Genomic DNA, 19,595 nt, shown 5'->3' on the forward strand with positions numbered 1-19,595 from the left:
TTCTCCCCCTCCTACCATTCCTATCCTATCTCTACGACATACACTCCAATTACGTGAGAATATTTCTGCATCCATTATAACATTTCTCAGCCATGATTCAACTCCTATTACAATATTTGGTAAGTATATATCTATTAAATTAATTCTATTCCTTTCTTTACAATACTTCTACAGTTCAGCACTAACACTTTTATGTCAACCCTACTTGACCTCCAGTTCCCTGAACCCTCACCGCTCCCTAGGTCACCCCATTTTTCTGAATATACCTCCTTTTAACATTTCTAAACAAATTTCCTAAGTTATATGTACCACTGCAATTTAAGTGAAGGCCATCTGAGCGCAGATCCCTATCTCCTACCCACCCGTTAGAATCTAGAAATCTCACTCCTAGATATTTTTCCTGCAAGTCACAATCGAAAATACTTTTTCGTTTAGACGTTGTTTAGCATTTTTAAAAAAGTACATTTAATACTGTTGATGGTTACAGATTACATGTAATGAGCATGCTGTGGTAGCTAACTGACCAGACTGATATTAATGGAAGTCAGAAACAAAACCAAAGAATTTGAGATGTGTGGAAGTGTTGTCAACCTGAGTTTGTGAAAATTCTTAGTCACCAATACATAATTAATGTGATTAGTTGGCAGCATTTGTACAGACTAGCAGTGAATGTATAAATTAATTTACTCCTATTATTTTCAGAATCATTCCAACCGCTGGATTCCATGGCTACCTCATAGGCGTTACTTGGAAGGATTTGCCTACGTTTTGAATCTATGGACAATACTAATAAAGTTTATCATTTATCTCTTTTCAGGTGAGTCATTTATTTTTTAAAAATGCTTTGGCGTAATGGTTAGAATCAAAATTCCTAGTGAGGTGTGTGCACTTTCTTACTTTGATATGAAATGAGTGACCACATCTCCAGCCATGTAAACTGTTTATGTTTGCAATTTTTGGGATAGTGCTCTGTGCTGTGAGCAAGTAGCCTACTTCAAGTCCAATTGGTTGAATATTAATTGTTATTGACATTAATACTCTTGTGCAAGTACTTATATGTGGAAAAGTAATTTTTCTCCATTTTTTAATTCATTGGAAGCTTACAAAATACAATCACATTTTATAAAAAGTTAACAATTTAATTTTCTTTGAAAATTTGTACTACATATTTTCACTGTAAAAATATGGTCATTCATTATCATTCTCAATGCGATTTTATTTTTGTGTAAATAAATATCACACAAGATACGTTCACTACCTTGTCAAAAACTACTTTATTGCTGCTACGTCTATTCCTTAACAATACAGAGTTATGCACAGTTATACACTATACTATTAAGGAAAACACACTGAAGCAATTTACTTTCAGTTATGTCAAATACAGATATCAACAAGTTCTCACACTGGTTATTCTCTTCACCATCACACAGTCGATTCTGAAAAGTACAGATATCAACAGTCCACACTCTGATTATTAACTTTGCCATCACAAGGCAAGACTGACTACCCTCTCACGATTCTAGCAAATACAGATATTAACTCACTCACATCTACATTCTCTTACTGCACTGTCTGTCTCTGTCACTGTCTCACTGACTGACTGACTGACTTACTTCACCACGGAATCCAACACTGACTGACTCTCTCCTCAGCCGGTGAGCTTGATATACATACTGTTCAACAAACAGTCTAGAAATATTGATTTCTGGAAATGTTCTTGCAACACATCCGAACATACTAGGACAATATCGATCTACCAGCCTCTCGATTGGAGTAGATCAAACGCGAATGTTCGGTTACCATTTATAAACACACATGGACATGTCTACAACATTGCTAATGTTTCTACATGTATCTGGATAGTAAATCATTACAGTAAATTTCCAGAAACCTCCATATGTATCAGATAGATAGTGGATTATACCCATTATATGAATATAGCAGGGTTTTCTACAGTTTTTGACTATACAGGTTTTGAGGTTAGACATATTCACAATACATATTTGAGGTTGTACAAATGTACAATACCGGTACATGCTTGTATTTATAGGTATAGTAGTATTTAGCATTTAATCAAATAAAATAAAAATATATTAACAATAATAATTGAAGGTTTTACAAGAGTTAGGTTATGTTTAGGATGGTGTATATACGACATCATGTACAACAGTTACTTCATGTGGGCACATTAACTTCAGTAACTTAGCATGTGTTACACATGTAAAACAATTACAGTTCAAGAGTTCACCACAGTGTTTCCTGCTTCCATCTCTTGGATTTAGGTGGAACTAGTAACACACCTCACATGAGATCTGAAGTGGAGTGTGGAATCATTACTTTGCATGCATTTTTAAAGGGAAGTACCAAAAGGGTGTGTTGAATAAGACACATGTTAGGGACCTCATGTCTGGTTTGTGCACAGAGAGCATTAAAAAAAAAAAATCAGTTCTTTGCTGTACCTCAGTATGAAAGATATTTTTTTTCTTACCGTACCACTGAGTGAGCACTAATTTACAGAAATGATAATATTAAATTTCTATTAATTATGAAGAAATCCACTGTTTCATACTGCATGTGGATACTAGATTTAGAAATGTTCTGGAGAACAGACAATGGATCCTAGAATTTTTAAATACTCTAGATGCTTGATCACATTTTATTAAAAAAAATTATTATTATTATTATTATTATTATTATTATTATTATTATTATTATTATTATTATTATTATTATTATTATTATTTCCTTACATTAATGCTGAAAAGTGAGGATGGAAAAATGGCACATAGTGAGAACAGAGAAATGACACATAGTAATAAGAAAAATGCCAAAATCATGGCAAAAGTTTTCAATCAACTTTTAAACTGCAATGAACCCAATGAATATTTAAAAAATTGACACAAACACCCCAATAAAGACCTTACTTGAACACATAACCCCCTCCCACATTCCAAGAGGTGGAAGCAGTACTCACAGAGTTGAAAAATTATAAGGCCTGCAGAGAAGACCAAGTTTTCGCAGAAATGTGGAAATATGCCAGCAATACACTTTGGACCTCCCTACACATGGCTCTGTCAAAAATTTGCATAACTCCACCGTTGTCCAGTCCCAAGCCCGGAATGAGAAATGAGGAGGGTTAGCTGGGTTGGCAACCAGCTTGCAAAAACAGCTAATGCTGCATGTTGAGCAGCGGTAAATAACTCAACGCCCCTCAGGAAGGCCAACGGCTTTGGGCGGCGGAGCCTCCTTAGGATTGAGTGATGGTCCCCCAGTGGAGGAAATGCCACTGAAATCCAGTGTGTTCTGACCCAACACCAAAGCAGGAGGAGGAGGAACCTCTTATTTCTTAGTTCCCAATGGTTGTGGAGGTGGAAGAGGTCATGCCAGATGAATTGGCTGTAAAGAGGCAACTCAATTGTACTCTGAGTCTGTGGCAGTCCATTGCAGTTCTGGTGGTGGAAATTGCATGTCTCATGCTATATGTGCGGCGGGGAATGTCTCTAGGACCATAGCATGTGGGTCACTCCCTGGCAAGTTGCAATCCACCTTAAACAAACACATGCCTATGGCATTCTCTCCTGCCGTTTCTCGAAAAGCTCAACGGTGATGGGATAAGTATGACGGAAGCAGGTTTGGGTAAACTGGAAGCTTCTAGTCTGGACCTGCATGTTGGCGGCAGATGTGTGATGGTTTCCTTCCTGAGACCCTGTGACTACTCAGGGATCTGGTCCTGCATCTGTGACTGGGCAGATCTATTTGGGACCACCACTACCCACCCTGAATGGGGAAGACCCTAGAAAATGTGGGCTAAACATCGGTAGTCACTTTCAAAACCTGCGCACTCAGAGGGTTACCCCAACTTGCGGTCAAAATCTTGAAAGAAAGATCTATGTTCATCACTATTGGTGCATGGAATGTCAGAACATTATTAGACAATGATAACAGACCAGAAAGAAGAACAGCTCCCACCAGCCATGAGCTAAAGAGACGCAACATTGATGTCATCATCCTGAGTGAAACCAGATTTGTGGGAGAAGGAAAAATCATCAAGGCTTCATCCGGTTACACCATCTTCTGGAAAGGAAAGGAGAAAAATGAACGTTGCATCCATGGTGTGGGTTTTGCAGTAAAGACCAAATTGGTGAATGATCATCGAATCACTCCCATCGCAGTAAATGAAAAAATGACTCTCCGCATACCTCTTTCAGGAGGCAGATTTATTACTCTCGTCTCCTCATATGTCCCAACTCTTAAGGATGACGAGGATTATAAGAGCTGTTTCTACCACCAACTGAACACAGTCCTCACCAAGGTGCCTTCTGGGGCCAATGACCTTCGATGTTAGGCCCCTTAAAACAACAAGCATCATCATCAACAAGGTGCCTTCTAGGTAATTTTGCTCTACTAGGAGATTTCAATGCCAGGGCGGGGAGGGACAACCTCTTCTGGGGAAAAGTCATGGGTAAACATGGAATTGGGAACTGCAATGCTAATGGTCTGTTACTTCTTGGCCTGTGTGCTGAGCATGAGCTCTTTATCACCAATACCCAATTCCAACTGCTAAATCGCTTCAAGACCACATGGATGAACCCATGCTCTGAACATTGGCATATGATAGATTATGTCATCACCTGACAGTGCAACACGAATGATGTCCTAATCACCAAAACAGCCTGGAATAATGATGACTGTTATACAGATCATAAACTTCTTATTAGTCAATTCAGGATTACCATCCATAAAAAGCCATGAACCCACTTCATGAATCCATCAAGTAAGAAGTTCAACACCTCTAAGCTTCAACTTGATAGTGTTGCCACAGAATACCAAAACTCTGTTCTAGAACAACTAACTCACAATCCAGTCAACACAAAGGATGTAGAATGTGAATGGACCACACTTCAGAATATCATTACAGATTCTGCACAGAAAGTCAAGCTGTGAGGAAAGGAAGAGACAAGACTGGTTTGATAATAACAATGAAGAAATCTTGAACCTCAGCACAGAAAGTCATTGACTATGAGGAAAGGAAGAGAAAAGACTGGTTTGATAATAACAATGAAGAATTATTCTTTTTTTGCTAGTGGCTTTACGTCGCACCTACACAGATAGGTCTTATGGCGATGATGGGATAGGAAAGGGCTAGGAGTTGGAAGGCCCTTAATTTAGGTACAGCCCCAGCATTTGCCTTGGTGTGAAAATGGGAAACCACAGAAAACCATCTTCAGGGCTGCCGACAGTGGGATTTGAACCCACTATCTCCCGGATGCAAGTTCACAGCTGCGTGCCCCTAACCGCATGGCCAGCTCACCCGGTAAAGAAATCTTGAACCTCATCAAGGCTAAACAGGATGCCTATCTATCTGTTTCTCAAGATCCATCCTCCAGAGAGAAGAAAATGCATTTTCAAGAACTAAAACAAAAGTGTCAGTCTGAAATCAGGGAAATAAAGAACAACTTGTGGCAGCAAAAAGCCAAGGATCTTCAGAAATTCACAGATATCAAGGACTTATGCAACTTTTACACAGGACTGAAAGAGCTGTATGGTCCTGTCTGCTCATCATCAAGAACTCTGAAAACTGTTGATAATACCACCATTCTTACAGATGGCAAACAATGAAAAGAGCACTTCATTTCACTCTTGAACTGTAGTTCTGCTGCTGCTGAATATTTTCTTCATTATGTTCCTCAACATACTCCCTAACCCTGGATGGACACTCCTCCAAACTTCTAAGAGTTTATGAAAGCTCTCAGCAGAATGAAAACAGGGAAGGCTCCAGAATCAGACAACATTCCTCTTGAACTCATTCAAAGTCGAGGCTCACTTCTAAAAAAACCAGGCTTTTCTATCTGATTCTTCTAATCTGCCAAACCAGATATGTTCTTGCTGCCATTAAAAAAAAAACCTCCAGAATAGTTACAATCTTCAAGAAAGGTGATCGCAGTATCTGTGGAAACTACCATGGTATATCTCTGCTCTCCATGGCTGAAAAATATTTGCTAGAATCTTACTAAATCAACTTCAGGTTGTTTCTGAGAGGTTAATACCTGAATCTCAGTGTGGGTTTCATGCCTCTCTTGGTACAATTGACATGATCTTCTGTGCAAGACAACTCCAGGAGAAATACAGAGAACAAATGACACCTCTGTCTTTAGTGTTTTATGACCTTGAAAAGGCCTTTGATACGGTTCCTCGAAACGCTGTGTGGATGGTTTTGAGGTGCTTTGGATGCCATGAGCATTTTATTGGTCTGATCCAAGCTCTCCATGATGGTATGGTTGGTCAAGTACTGTATCAGAATGATATCTCAGAAGAATTTCCAATCACAAATAGACTAGCAAGGACATATACTTGCACCTATACTTTTCACCCTGTACATGGCAGCTATGCTTTATGAGACAACGCCTGCAAACAACACAGGTGTGGAAATTAAATATTGGTATGATGGGAGGGGGGCTTTTCAACCAGGCCAGGCTTCGCTTCAAGAGATTAACCTCTTCCACCCGAGAATTGAAATATGCAGATGACAGTGCTTCTCCAGCCCACACACCAGAAGAGTTTCAACAATCTGTCATTTGTTTCAGCAGAGCCTATGAACATTTTGGCCTAACTGTCAACACTGAGAAGACCAAAGTGCTTACTCAGCCTGCTCCTGGAGTCTAAGTCTTATTGAATAAGACTAAATCAAGTAAATATGCCCAGGTCCAGTGTTACGCAAAATGGCACAGTGTTGGAATGCATTTCCTTATTAGTTTGTATATAATCATTCGTATTGTTCTATACTCACTTTCATCATTTTGTAACAATATTTTTAAACTTTCATTCATATTCAACACTGACCATGGCTCAAGGCCATCAATATTGTAATTTTCACTTGTTCCTAAATCAAGTTACTCATATAATGACAGCTTTTCTAGGCAAAGTTTTTTAATGTATTCAATTTTGTAGTAGATTTTAGATCAATTTTAGCCAGGTACCTGATATGGTTCGAGGTAATGACACGGCTGATGATGCCCCATAGGAAAGGGCGAAACATGTACCTACGAATTCTTATTTTAATGAGGATTTAACTCTAACTTTAACATATTGAGTTGTATTGAATAGGTGGAAAAGAAATAAATTTCTTACATTTATGATAAAAACATACCACTTAGATGAGCAGCTCGTCTTCTTTCTTCCAAGTCTTCCCAGCCAAACTTTGCAACATTTTTGTAACGCTACTCTTTTGTACGAAATCACCCAGAACAAGTCGAGCTGCTTTTCTTTGGATTTTTTCCATTTCTTGAATCAAGTAATCCTAGTGAGGGTCCCATACACCAGAACCATACTCTAGTTGGGGTCTTATGAGAGACTTACATGCCCTCTCCTTTACTACAACTCCTAAACACCCTCATAACCATGAGCAGAGTTCTGTACCCTTTATTTACAATCCCATTTATGTGATTAACCCAATGAAGATCTTTCCTTATATTAACACAAATTGTGTGGAGGAAGGCGAACCAGGGTAGAGTGTTATTCATGAATTAGATTAAGGCAGATATTGAGGAAAAGAAGGGATGGAGGATGAAATTCTAGGTGTAAGGCTCATTTCTAAAGATAATAGGCAACTTGATATATTTGGAGTGTACAGATCGGGAAAGGGTAGCACTGATGCGGATTCGGAATTATTTGATAGGATAGTCAGCTATGTGGGAAACGACATGGAAAGAAATGTGATTGTAGCGGGAGATCTGAATTTGCCAGATGTCAATTGGGAAGGAAATGTGAACGACAGGAAGCATGACCAACAAATGGCAAATAAGTTAATATGGGAAGGACAGCTGATTCAGAAAGTGATGGAACCAACCAGAGGGAAAAATATCCTGGATGTGGTGCTGATAAAACCAGATGAGCTCTATAGGGAAACTGAAGTAATAGATGGTATTAGTGATCATGAAGCTGTTTTTGTGGTAGTTAAAAATAAATGCGATAGAAAGGAAGGTCTTAAAAGTAGGACTGTTAGGCAGTACCATATGGCTGATAAAGCAGGTATGAGGCAGTTTCTAAAAAGTAACTATGATCGGTGGAAAACGGTAAATAAAAATGTAAACAGACTCTGGGATGGGTTTAAAGAAATTGTTGAGGAATGCGAAAACAGGTTTGTACCTTTAAGGGTGGTAAGGAATGGTAAAGACCCACCTTTTTATAATAGAGAAATAAAGAGACTAAGAAGGAGGTGCAGACTGGAAAGAAATAGAGTTAGAAATGGCTGTGGAAGTAAGGAGAAATTGAAGGAACTTACTAGGAAATTGAATCTAGCAAAGAAGACAGCTAAGGATAACATGATGGCAAGCATAATTGGCAGTCATCCAAATTTTAGTGAAAAATGGAAGGGTATGTATAGGTATTTTAAGGCAGAAACAGGTTCCAAGAAGGACATTCCAGGAATAATTAATGAACAAGGGGAGTGTGTATGTGAGGATCTTCAAAAGGCAGAAGTATTCAGTCAGCAGTATGTAAAGATTGTTGGTTACAAGGATAATGTCGAGATAGAGGAAGAGACTAAGGCCAAAGAAGTAATAAAATTTACATATGATAACAATGACATTTACAATAAGATACAAAAGTTGAAAACGAGAAAAGCGGCTGGAATTTATCAGATTTCTGGGGATATACTAAAGACAATGGGTTGGAATGTAGTACCATATCTGAAGTACTTATTTGATTATTGTTTGGTCGAAGGAGCTATACCAGATGAATGGAGAGTTGCTATAGTAGCCCCTGTGTATAAAGGAAAGGGTGATAGACATAAAGCTGAAAATTACAGGCCAGTAAGTTTGACATGCATTGTATGTAAGCTTTGGGAAGGCATTCTTTCTGATTATATTAGACATGTTTGTGAAATTAATAACTGGTTCGATAGAAGGCAATTCGGTTTTAGGAAAGGTTATTCCACTGAAGCTCAACTTGTAGGATTCCAGCAAGATATAGCAGATATCTTGGATTCTGGAGGTCAAATGGACTGTATCGCGATTGACATGTCTAAAGCATTTGATAGGGTGGATCATGGGAGACTACTGGCAAAAATGAGTGCAATTGGACTAGACAAAAGAGTGACTGAATGGGTTGCTATATTTCTAGAAAATAGATCTCAGAGAGTTAGAGTAGGTGAAGCTTTGTCTGACCCTGTAATAGTTGAGAGGGGAGTTCCTCAGGGCAGTGTTATCGGACCTTTATGTTTTCTTATATATATAAATGATATGAGTAAAGGAGTGGAATCGGAGGTAAGGCTTTTTGCGGATGATGTTATTCTCTATAGAGTGATAAATAAGTTACAAGATTGTGAGCAACTGCAACGTGACCTCGAAAATGTTGTGAGATGGACAGCAGGCAATGGTATGTTGATAAACGGGGCTAAAAGTCAGGTTGTGAGTTTCACAAATAGGAAAAGTCCTCTCAGTTTTAATTACTGCATTGATGGGGTGAAAGTTCCTTTTGGGGTTCATTGTAAGTATCTAGGTGTTAATATAAGGAAAGATCTTCACTGGGGTAATCACATAACTGTCTGACTCGTTGGCTGAACGGTCAGCGTACTGGCCTTCGGTTCAGAGGGTCCCGGGTTCGATTCCCGGCCGGGTCGAGGATTTTAACCTTAATTGGTTAATTCCAATGGCACGGGGGCTGGGTGTATGTGTTGTCTTCATCATCATTTCATCCTCATCATGACGCGCAGGTCGCCTGCGGGAGTCAAATAGAAAGACCTGCACCTGGCGAGCCGAACCCGTCCTGGGATATCCCGGCACTAAAAGCCATACGACATTTCATTTCATCACATAAATGGGATTGTAAATAAAGGGTACCGATCTCTACACATGGTTATGAGGGTGTTTAGGGGTTGTAGTAAGGATGTAAAGGAGAGTGCATATATGTCTCTGGTAAGACCCCAACTAGAGTATGGTTCCAGTGTATGGGACCCTCACCAGGATTACCTGATTCAAGAACTGGAAAAAATCCAAAGAAAAGCAGCTCGATTTGTTCTGGGTGATTTCCGACAAAAGGGTAGCGTTACAAAAATGTTGCAATGTTTGGGTTGGGAAGAATTGAGAGAAAGAAGAAGAGCTGCTAGACTAAGTGGTATGTTCCGAGCTGTCAGCGGAGAGATGGCGTGGAATGACATTAGTAGACAAATAGGTTTGAATGGCGTTTATAAAGGTAGGAAAGATCACAATATGAAGATAAAGTTGGAATTCAAGAGGACAAACTGGGGCAAATATTCATTTATAGGAAGGGGAGTTAGGGATTGGAATAACTTACCTAGGGAGATGTTCAATAAATTTCCAATTTCTTTGAAATCATTTCGGAAAAGGCTAGGAAAGCAACAGATAGGGAATCTGCCACCTGGGCGACTGCCCTAAATGCAGATCAGTATTGATTGATGTTGATTGATGAAGGGTAAGGAGACGGTGATAATTTTTGCACATTGGTACCAGGAATGTGAATGACAGAAAGCATGACCAACAAATGGTGAATAAGTTAATCTGGGAAGGACAGCTGAATCGGAAACTGATGGAACCAATCAGTGGGAAAAATATTCTATACGTAGTGCTGGAATCACAGATGAGGCCTTTTGCAGATGATGTTATACTGTATTGAGTAGTAAATTAGTTACAGAATTGTGAGCGACTGCAAAAAGACCTCAACACTGTTGTGAGATGGACAGTAGACAGTGGTATGATAGTAAATAGGATGAAAAGTCAGGAAAAGTCCTCTTAACTTCAATTAATTTGATAGTGTGAAGGTACCAGTGGCGGTTTCTGGTATAGCGCAATGGAGCAATGAACCTCCAGTTTATATCAAATTGTACTCAACTACGTAATTTTCATAACTCCCTTGTCAATCTCGAAGCTCTTGCTAAGTCCCTCTATCCGTAATATACTCGTACTGGCTTTCAATTCATGTGAGCTGCGCAAGGTCTGTGGCTGGATACTTGTCTGGAATGAACCCCCTTGCAAAGACGATCTCTCCGTCCGTACATAGGCGAAGGGAGTGGCGAGGTGCGGGGGGACGAAAGCCAGCACTAAGGCAAGACCAGGATATCGCAGAAACGGATCTCTGTTCTTTACGCATGCGCAATAGGCCACTGACTCAAGACTAGCTAGTCGTGTTGTTGGGGTTGGGGTATGTGCCTGCCATCTGTTGGCCTTATGGGAATTTGATTAGGCAACAGAGAATAGAACATGTAACTAGCGCTAGTGTTGAAAAGCATCGTTACTACCAAAAGTCACATTAAACTGTCAAATTCCAATTAATATCTTGTCCCAAATATATCATTACTTACTAAACACCTATTAATTTGCCTTCTTTGGAATAATTACCTTTTGGAGAGAAACTTAACTCACAAATCATTGAGGCAAAGAATAGCGGCAAGGTAATACCAATGAAAACTTTTAAATATAGTTGTTACTATTCCCATGACATCGGAAGCAGAAAGGTGTTTCTCTACCCTGAAGAGAATAAAAACTTTCTAGCGCAGCACAATGACCGAGGATAGACTTATTGCTCTTGCTATGTTGTCAATTGAAAGGAACTTTGTTCGAGACTCTGCGGACTTCAATGAAGCAGTTATTTCTTATTTTGCATGTGGTAAAACTCGGCATGTAGGCCTACCATATTTTCTGCTCCTCTTGTATTTGATCACTTTCTAGAACTTACGTCATCTTAGTTTAGGAGGTTACGGCCCACGATGGAAGAGAAGCTGGCGGAGATGGGAAGAGGAGAGGTTGGGGGGGAGGCAATTTTTTCTTCTTTTGAACCCCCAGTGAAGAAAGTCACGCGCCGCCACTGGAAGGTACCTCAAGGGGATCACTGCAAGTACTTAGGGGTTAGTGATCTTCATTGGGGAAATCACATATACAAGGTTGTAAATAAAGGTTACAGTTCTCTTGATAAGGTTACAAGAGCATTTGGGTGTTGTAATAAGCATGTAAAGGACAGGGTATATGTCTCCAGTAAGATACCAATGGGAGTATGATTCCAGTATATGGAACCCACACCAGGATTATTTGATATGAGAACTGTAAAATATCCAAAGGAAAGCAGCATGATTTGTTCTGGGTGATTACCGACAAAAGAGTAGTATTGCAAAAATGTTGTAAAATTTGGGCTGGGAAGATTTGGAAGAAAAGAGACAAGCTGCTTGAATAAACAAGATGTTCTGAGCTGTTAGTGGAGAGATGGTGTAGAGTGACATCAGTAGATGATTAAGCTTGAGTGCAGCTTTTAAAGGTAGGAACAATCATAATATGAAGATAAAGATAGGAAGGGGAGTTAAGGATTGGAATAACTTACCAAGGGAGATGTTCAATAAATTTTTAATTTCTTTGCAGTCATTTAAGAAAAGGCTAGGAAAACAACAGATGGGGAATCTGACACCTGAGCGACTGTCCTAAATGCAGATCAGTAGTGACTGACTGATAAAGGTAGAATTCAAGAGTAAAAATTGGGGCAAATATTAATTTATAGGAAGAGAAATTAAGGACTAGAATAATTTACCAAGGGACATGTTTGATAAATTTCAGAGTTCTTTGAAATCGTTTAAGAAAACAAATTGATAAGTAATCTGCCACCTGGGCGATAGCCCTAAATACAGATCAGTGATGATTGATCGATTTTGAACAATTTAAGGCAAGCAGGAATAAGTACTAACATAGCTAGGAATGTGTGGGATTTGGTTATGGCAGCACAGGAGAAGTTTAAGGAAGCAGAGATTTTTATCAGTGGGATGTTGTGTAGGAGAGACACTGACTGGAGGCTGATTGGGAATATAAATGAGAGTATGGAGTCGATATATGGGAAAATGGGAGTGAGATTTTTAGATCCTGATGGGTGGATAGGAGATAGGGATCTTTGTTCAGATGGCCTTCACTTGAACCATAATGATATTATCCCACCAAGGCGACTGGAATCCTTCACAGCACAGCGCCACTGGTAAGGAACATGACATCATCGCAGTACAGTCATCCAAGGAGAACAACTGTAGCACTAACCAAGATTGACTACAATACTCAGGTTTCGGTTAGCGGCAATATGGCCATGAACGTGGGCCATGCATGGGTCTTTCTTTCTTTCTTTCTTTATTCGTGTCAGAAGTATCAACTTTACATCCAGATATTTTTCAAAAAGTGATATCAACATTCCTACTATACAAATATACAAGTTTATTATACAATCACAGATAAAGCAACAATTTGAGAGCTAGATGATTCTTGCCCAGTATTGGGCGATGTCAATAAGCATTGGGGAAGGCTGCATTCAAGTCTTTCATAGTGCACATTGAAGGACATAAAACACACTGACATAGATGTTCGATCGTCTGCTGCTCCCCACAATCACAAAGTGATTAATCGCTTGAGAAATCTCACTTCTGCAAATTTACTTTTGTTCTGCCGACTTCTGTACGGAGTCTGTTAAAGGCTTTCCACATTGTCCACGTCTTCTGGTGTCCACATGGAAGACTTTCCTTCGGCTCTATCCGGTTGGAAAGGTGGTTGATTTTTTCTTTTCACATTTTTACCCTAGCATTCTCTGCTTTACCCTCAAGGTTAACCAGTGTGCAGAGAAAACTTTTTCTAGATTTTAGCCTCTGTGTGGCTGGGTGGTATCCATAGAGAGGATGTGCTTCTGAAGATGATGATTGGAACTTTTCTTTGTTAGCTGCTACCACCCTACAAATCTCACCGGGAGCAATACTAGCTAAAAGTTGGATCTTCTCAATGGGTGTAGGTCCCAAACATCCAGTAATGATCCTGCAGCTTTCGTTTAGAGCTATGTCGACCTGCTTCGTATGAGCTTACCTGTACCAAACTGGGGAGGCATAGAGCTAGAGGATGTTTTAATTGTTTGTGGTTGTGTTCCCCAAATTGTTTCCAACAGTTTTCATAGAATGTTGTTTCTAGCAGCTATCTTGTGTTTTAAGTTTTGGCAATGTTTCTTATATGTTAATGTGTGATCCAGCATAACTCCCAGGTACTTTGGTGTAAAGCAGTGTTCCAGTAAGTTCCCTTTCAATAGTACTGTGAGTTTCTGAGAGGCCTGTGCATGCCACAGATGGAACACACAAATTTGAGTGTTAGCTGGATTTGGTTTGACTTGGTTTTTCTCATAATAGGTACCTAGCTCTTCTAATGCAGCAGTTAAAGAGATCTCTGCTTCATCAAAGGTATCAGTTTGAGTAGTAAGTGCAAGGTCATCAGCATGGATAAAGCTTTTAGTATTTTCTGGTAATGGCTGGTCATTAGTATAGATGTTGAAAAGAATAGGACCCAGTACATGGCCTTGAGGTAGTCCATTCCTTTGATTTCTCCATCTGCTTCAGCATCCTTGGATTCAACAAAAAAACGACGATTTTCCAGGAGAGTAGCTATCATCGTGGTTACCTTGATGTCTGTAATCATTCTATAAAGCTTGAGTAATAATATCCTGTGATTTACTGTATCGTAGGCGGCTGAGATATCCACAAAAGCCACACCAGTGATCTTCTTCATTTCAAACCTGTCCTCAGTGTGCTGGGTTAGATGTAAAATCTGTGCTATGCAACTCTTTCCTGGGCAGAAGCCACATTGCTGAGGGATTAGGACTTGGTCTACTACTCCCATTAAGAGATTGAGTAACATTCTTTCCATTATTTTGTATAGGTGGCAGAGTAAGGAGATTGGTCTGAAATTTTTGGGGTCCGAAGGTTCCTTTCCAGGTTTCAGACATGCGATCACCCTGGATTTTCTCCATATTTTTGGAATTTTTAGGGAAGTAAAACAGTTGTTGAAGAAGTTTAAAAGCCATGCCTGTGTGGTTGAACTGAAGTGTTTTATTTGTTCTATTGTGATATCATCTAATCCTGCTGCTTTTCCATTTTTGCTACATTGACTTGCTTTCTGTAATTCCTCCTGTAATTACTCCTTGTGGGTGGGGTTAACTTCCAATAAGTAACCAAGGGAACCTGACCCCTACAGAGCGTGTCCCCAGGTGGTGGATAGGGGGCCCCTACAGTATGTAGGGCTGGTTGAAATAACCAATACAACCCGCGGATCAACAGGTAGCCCAATTCCTGGGGGTTTTAAAATACTGGGACACCCTCTCTCCAGGGGTCATAAATATGGAGGGCCCTTGCCCTGGGTTAAGGGTGAAGACCTCAACGGCATCTACGGCAGAGAGGATGGACTTCGGTACGGCGGAGATGGCGGAAGAGGCAACCCATCCTTCTGGGGTGTACATATGGAACCTACTGCCTTGTAGGACGAGGAAGGCATCCTCAAAGGCTAAGGGAGTAAACCCTGAAAGAAAATCCTCTTATGCGTTAGGCCTAGCAAGTCAGCAGGAGAGTATTGAGTACAGTTGCTTTCAATAAGAAAAAGAGCCTCGGAAAGAATATTATAGACCGGACTGACACGTCCTCTCAGACAATTGTAAAGTATGATGACCATAAGGCTGATGATATACAATGTTCTGAAAGGAAACCCCAAATAAAAAAAGAGACCCAAATACCGAATTGGAACTATGAACATTCTATCATTAACTGGAAAGTTAGAAGAACTCCTAGACATGATGGATAGAAGAAAAATACCAATATTGGGATTAAGTGAGACCGAATGGAAAGGGATTGGAAGTAAGACACTTCGTGGAGGTTATAAATTATACTGGAGTGGACAGGAGAAGGTAGCGAAAAATGGTGTTGGATTCTTAATTAACGAAAGGACTGATGCTACAGCTGAAGTTATCTGCAAAAGTGATAGAATCATTAAAATGTTCATGAAACTGGAGAACACTAAGTACACCATCATACAAGTGTATGCCCCACAGACAGGCTGCAGTGAGGAAGACAAAGAGAAATTTCGGCAAGACCTGGAAGATACAGTTAATGAGGAAAATGTTATTATTATTGGAGATCTAAATGTGCAAGTTGGGGTAGACAGACTTGGGTACGAGAACATCATTGGTCCACATGGATTTGGACAAAGGAACCCAGAAGGAGAACAACTATTAGATCTGTGCAGAAGAAATGATCTTATAATCAAAAACACATTCTTCAAAAAAAGAGACAGTCACAGAATAACAAGGTACAGTTGGGATGGCCAGTATAGAACATTGATTGACTACGTAATCACAAATAAAGATGGTGGCAGGTACATCACAGATGTAAAGGTCATCCCTAGTGAAAGCATGGACAGTGACCACAGATTGTTGGTAGTAGACTTCAAACATAAGACAAATGAAACGCAGAAACTTATTACGAAAAAACCAAGGGTTAAAACTTGGAAGTTGCAAGAAGTCCAAATAAAGGAAGAATACAAACTAAGGATTCAACAGAGTTTGCCGAAGTGTGAAGTAACCAGCGTTAATGAAGAATGGAAGGCTTTCAAAGACACCTTTGTGGGAGAAGCCAAGAACCTATGTGGAGTTACAAGTTCTATCAAAAGAAAAAAAGGAGACACCATGGTGGAATGATAGAGTGAAAACAGCGGTGAAAGAAAGAAACCAAATAAAGAAGGCACTGGACAAGGAAAAACAAAAACAGGGACAAGAACGAAATGAACAAGAAATACAAAGACTTCAAGGAGTATACAGGAACAAGAAACTTGCTGTAAAGAACATTGTAAGGGAAGAAAAAGAGAAGAAATGGAATGAGTTTGCAGACAAACTGGAAGAGGACAGTAGAGGAAATATGAAATTGCTATACAGAGTAGTGAAAAACAAGTGAAGGGATCAAGAGACCATAAAAGCAATAGAACGTGATGATGGAACTCTGGCACAAGAAGAGGGAGAAATTAAACAAGAACTCAGGATCTATTTCGAAAAGCTGCTGAATGGAGATACAGAAAACGTAACAACGGATAGAGGAGAGCCAAGCCAAGGAACCACAACTGAACCACCAATTACATGGCTTGAGGTTGAAAATGTGCTCAAGAGCATGAAGAAAGGAAAGGCAGTGGGCATAGACGAACTAAGTGCAGATATGCTGAAAGCAGCAGGAATTCCAGGAATCCAGTGGCTCTACAGACTGCTCAACAAGATATGGGAGGAAAATACTATTCCTGAGGACTGGAAGATGGGCATCATTGTACCTCTGTTCAAGAAAGGAAGCTGACGAAAATGTACTAATTACCGTGGTATCACACTACTGTCTCATGTCCTGAAAATATTGGAAAAAATAATAGAGACCAGAATCAGAGATATTGTTGAACCAATTTTGGAAGAAGAGCAGTATGGTTTCAGACCAGGAAGGTCAACTACAGACCTTATATTTGCAATTAGGATGCTAATGGAAAAATACTGGGAGAAGAACAAGCCTTTATTTTTAATATTTTTGGACATTGAGAAAGCATACGATAGTGTACCAAGGGAAAGAATTTGGCAATGCATGAAAGAACTTCAAGTGCGAGACAGCCTTATAGACAAAGTGAAAATGTTGTATAGTGGAAACAGAAGCTGTATTCAAGTAGGATGTGGTTTGTTGGACTGGTTTGAAACAAAGAGAGGAGTGCAGCAGGGCAGCTCATTGTCACCATTTCTATTTATTATTGTAATGGATGTAGTAATGAAATCTATTAAAAGGAAAGAACATGGAGATATCAAAGCCTTCACATTTGCAGATGATGTTGCGATCTGGAGTGACTCAGAAGAGGAATTGGGAGAGAGAATACAAAGCTGGAATCAGGAGTTTAAAAAATATGGTTTAAACATAAGCAAGACCAAGACGGTGGTGATGAAAGTGTATGGGGAAGGAGCAGAACTAATAGTCATGTTAAATGAAGCTCAACTGGACAGCGTTCCGGTTTTCAAATACTTGGGTAGCGTTATATCAAATGACAACCTAGCAAAACATGAGGTGAACAATCGAATCAGTAAGGCAACACAATTTTACCACCAGGTAAGACACCTGCTGTGGGATGAGCAAATACCCATGAAAACAAAAATGACATTGTACAAGTCCTATTATACACCAATTCTTACATACAGTCTCGAAACCACAACACTGACCAATAGAGATAATTCCAAACTTCAGGCAGCTGAAATGAAATTCCTACGCACTATGATCCAGAAAACCAGGAAAGACAAGATTAGGAATGAGAAAATTAGAGTAGAAGTAGGAATAGATGATTCTCTCCTCAATAAGATTCAGATATCAAGACTGAAGTGGTTTGGTCACATGAAGAGGATGCCAGTAAACAGAACTGCAAGGAAGGAATTTGACAGAAAGGTAGAAGGAAGACGACCCTTGGGAAGGCCATGAAGGAAATGGATAGATTTAGTTAAGAGCGATGTACTGCTGAGAGGTCATGATTGGGACAAGTTGGTGGAGGAAGAATGGTACAAGGACAGGATGAGATGGAGGAGGCTCATATACCACACCCGGGAAACTGAAGATGGTTTAGGATGATGATGATGAGGTTACTGGACTTCATTACCTCATTTTTAGGATATTATGTTCCATTTTCCTTATTGGGTGATTTGTTTTCCCATTGATGACAAGTTGATTTGCGATTTGGTTTGCTGTAACATTTGCATGGACAGGTCCCTTGGTTAGATCATTGCTAAGTTATTTGAGAAGCTTCCAAGCCTTTTGGGTATCCCTTGATGTGTCTGTTTCCTCCATAAGTTTGATCCAAGCATCTTTCTTTGCCTCTGCAATTGAGGAAAGCAGTTTCCTTCCAGCTGAGATAGTGTCTTCACTTAGTGGATCTTCCTGAAACAGTGAAATATATGTGTTCATCTGGGCAGCGGTGTCTGAAGTTAGACCTTGTATATAGTTAACTCTGCATCCTCAAGGTATGGAAATGCAGGAAGCTTCCTTCACAGCTTCAACAAACTGGTCATAAAACTCTGGTACAGGATGGATATCGGACATTATTTTATCAAGAGTTGAGCTGAACTTCTGCCAGTCTGCTTTTTTGAAATTATAACTCCTTCGAAACGGAACCTTTATTGGTTGAATTGCCGAGAAAAGTTGACACATTATGGACCGATGCTGGGTATTTGGAATGGGATTGCACATTGATTTCACACATTGCTGTGCCACGTGTTCACTCACAAATATCAGGTCTGGGTTGAAGCCTCGTCGCCATCTACTGCTGTTAAAGGATGGAGGTAGTTTGGGGTCATGAATAAGTTGTAATTGGAAGTCATCAGTCCATTCCAATGCAGCCTCTCCATTATGCATAGGTTGTATGTGATCACAGTTACGAGTTCAAAATAATAATTGTGAAATAATTATTTCAAGTCTGCTTGTATCATACTTTGTGATTTTCAATACTGGTAAAGACGTATTTGAGGTATATGAGGTATTTGAGTCACTAGGTGCTCTTACGTGGAAGCTCAAAATACCTGGAAGCTAATTAATTAATTTTTAGAATGGTGTTGTTATAGAATGTACATTACCATTGATCGATCGCTTTCAGTGAAAAATGATAAGCATATCAAAGTCAGTTTTGAGCCCTTCATATTCTTGAAACCTCTTTGGAAACCATGAATGGACCAGCTGTCAGGCTGCCAAGGCAGCTGTCCTACTATTGGGCATCCAGAGTGCCAGTCTTTCCCTCCTCTTTCCTCGAGAGCATGCCACC

At 39.7% G+C, this 19,595-nt stretch overlaps 1 protein-coding gene across 2 annotated transcripts in view; it reads left to right on the forward strand.

The window, feature by feature from the left end:
- Positions 1-19,595, forward strand: part of LOC136858360 (platelet-activating factor acetylhydrolase) — a 109,984-nt gene that overhangs the window by 29,695 nt on the left and 60,694 nt on the right. For both annotated transcript variants that reach the window (XM_067137841.2, XM_067137842.2), the window contains exon 3: positions 703-817. In XM_067137841.2, the coding sequence (XP_066993942.2) occupies positions 703-817 (115 nt within the window). The remainder of the gene's footprint in view (positions 1-702; positions 818-19,595) is intronic.

Source organism: Anabrus simplex, chromosome 1, assembly GCF_040414725.1.
Source record: "Anabrus simplex isolate iqAnaSimp1 chromosome 1, ASM4041472v1, whole genome shotgun sequence".
In the NCBI taxonomy this organism is placed as follows: domain Eukaryota; kingdom Metazoa; phylum Arthropoda; class Insecta; order Orthoptera; family Tettigoniidae; genus Anabrus; species Anabrus simplex.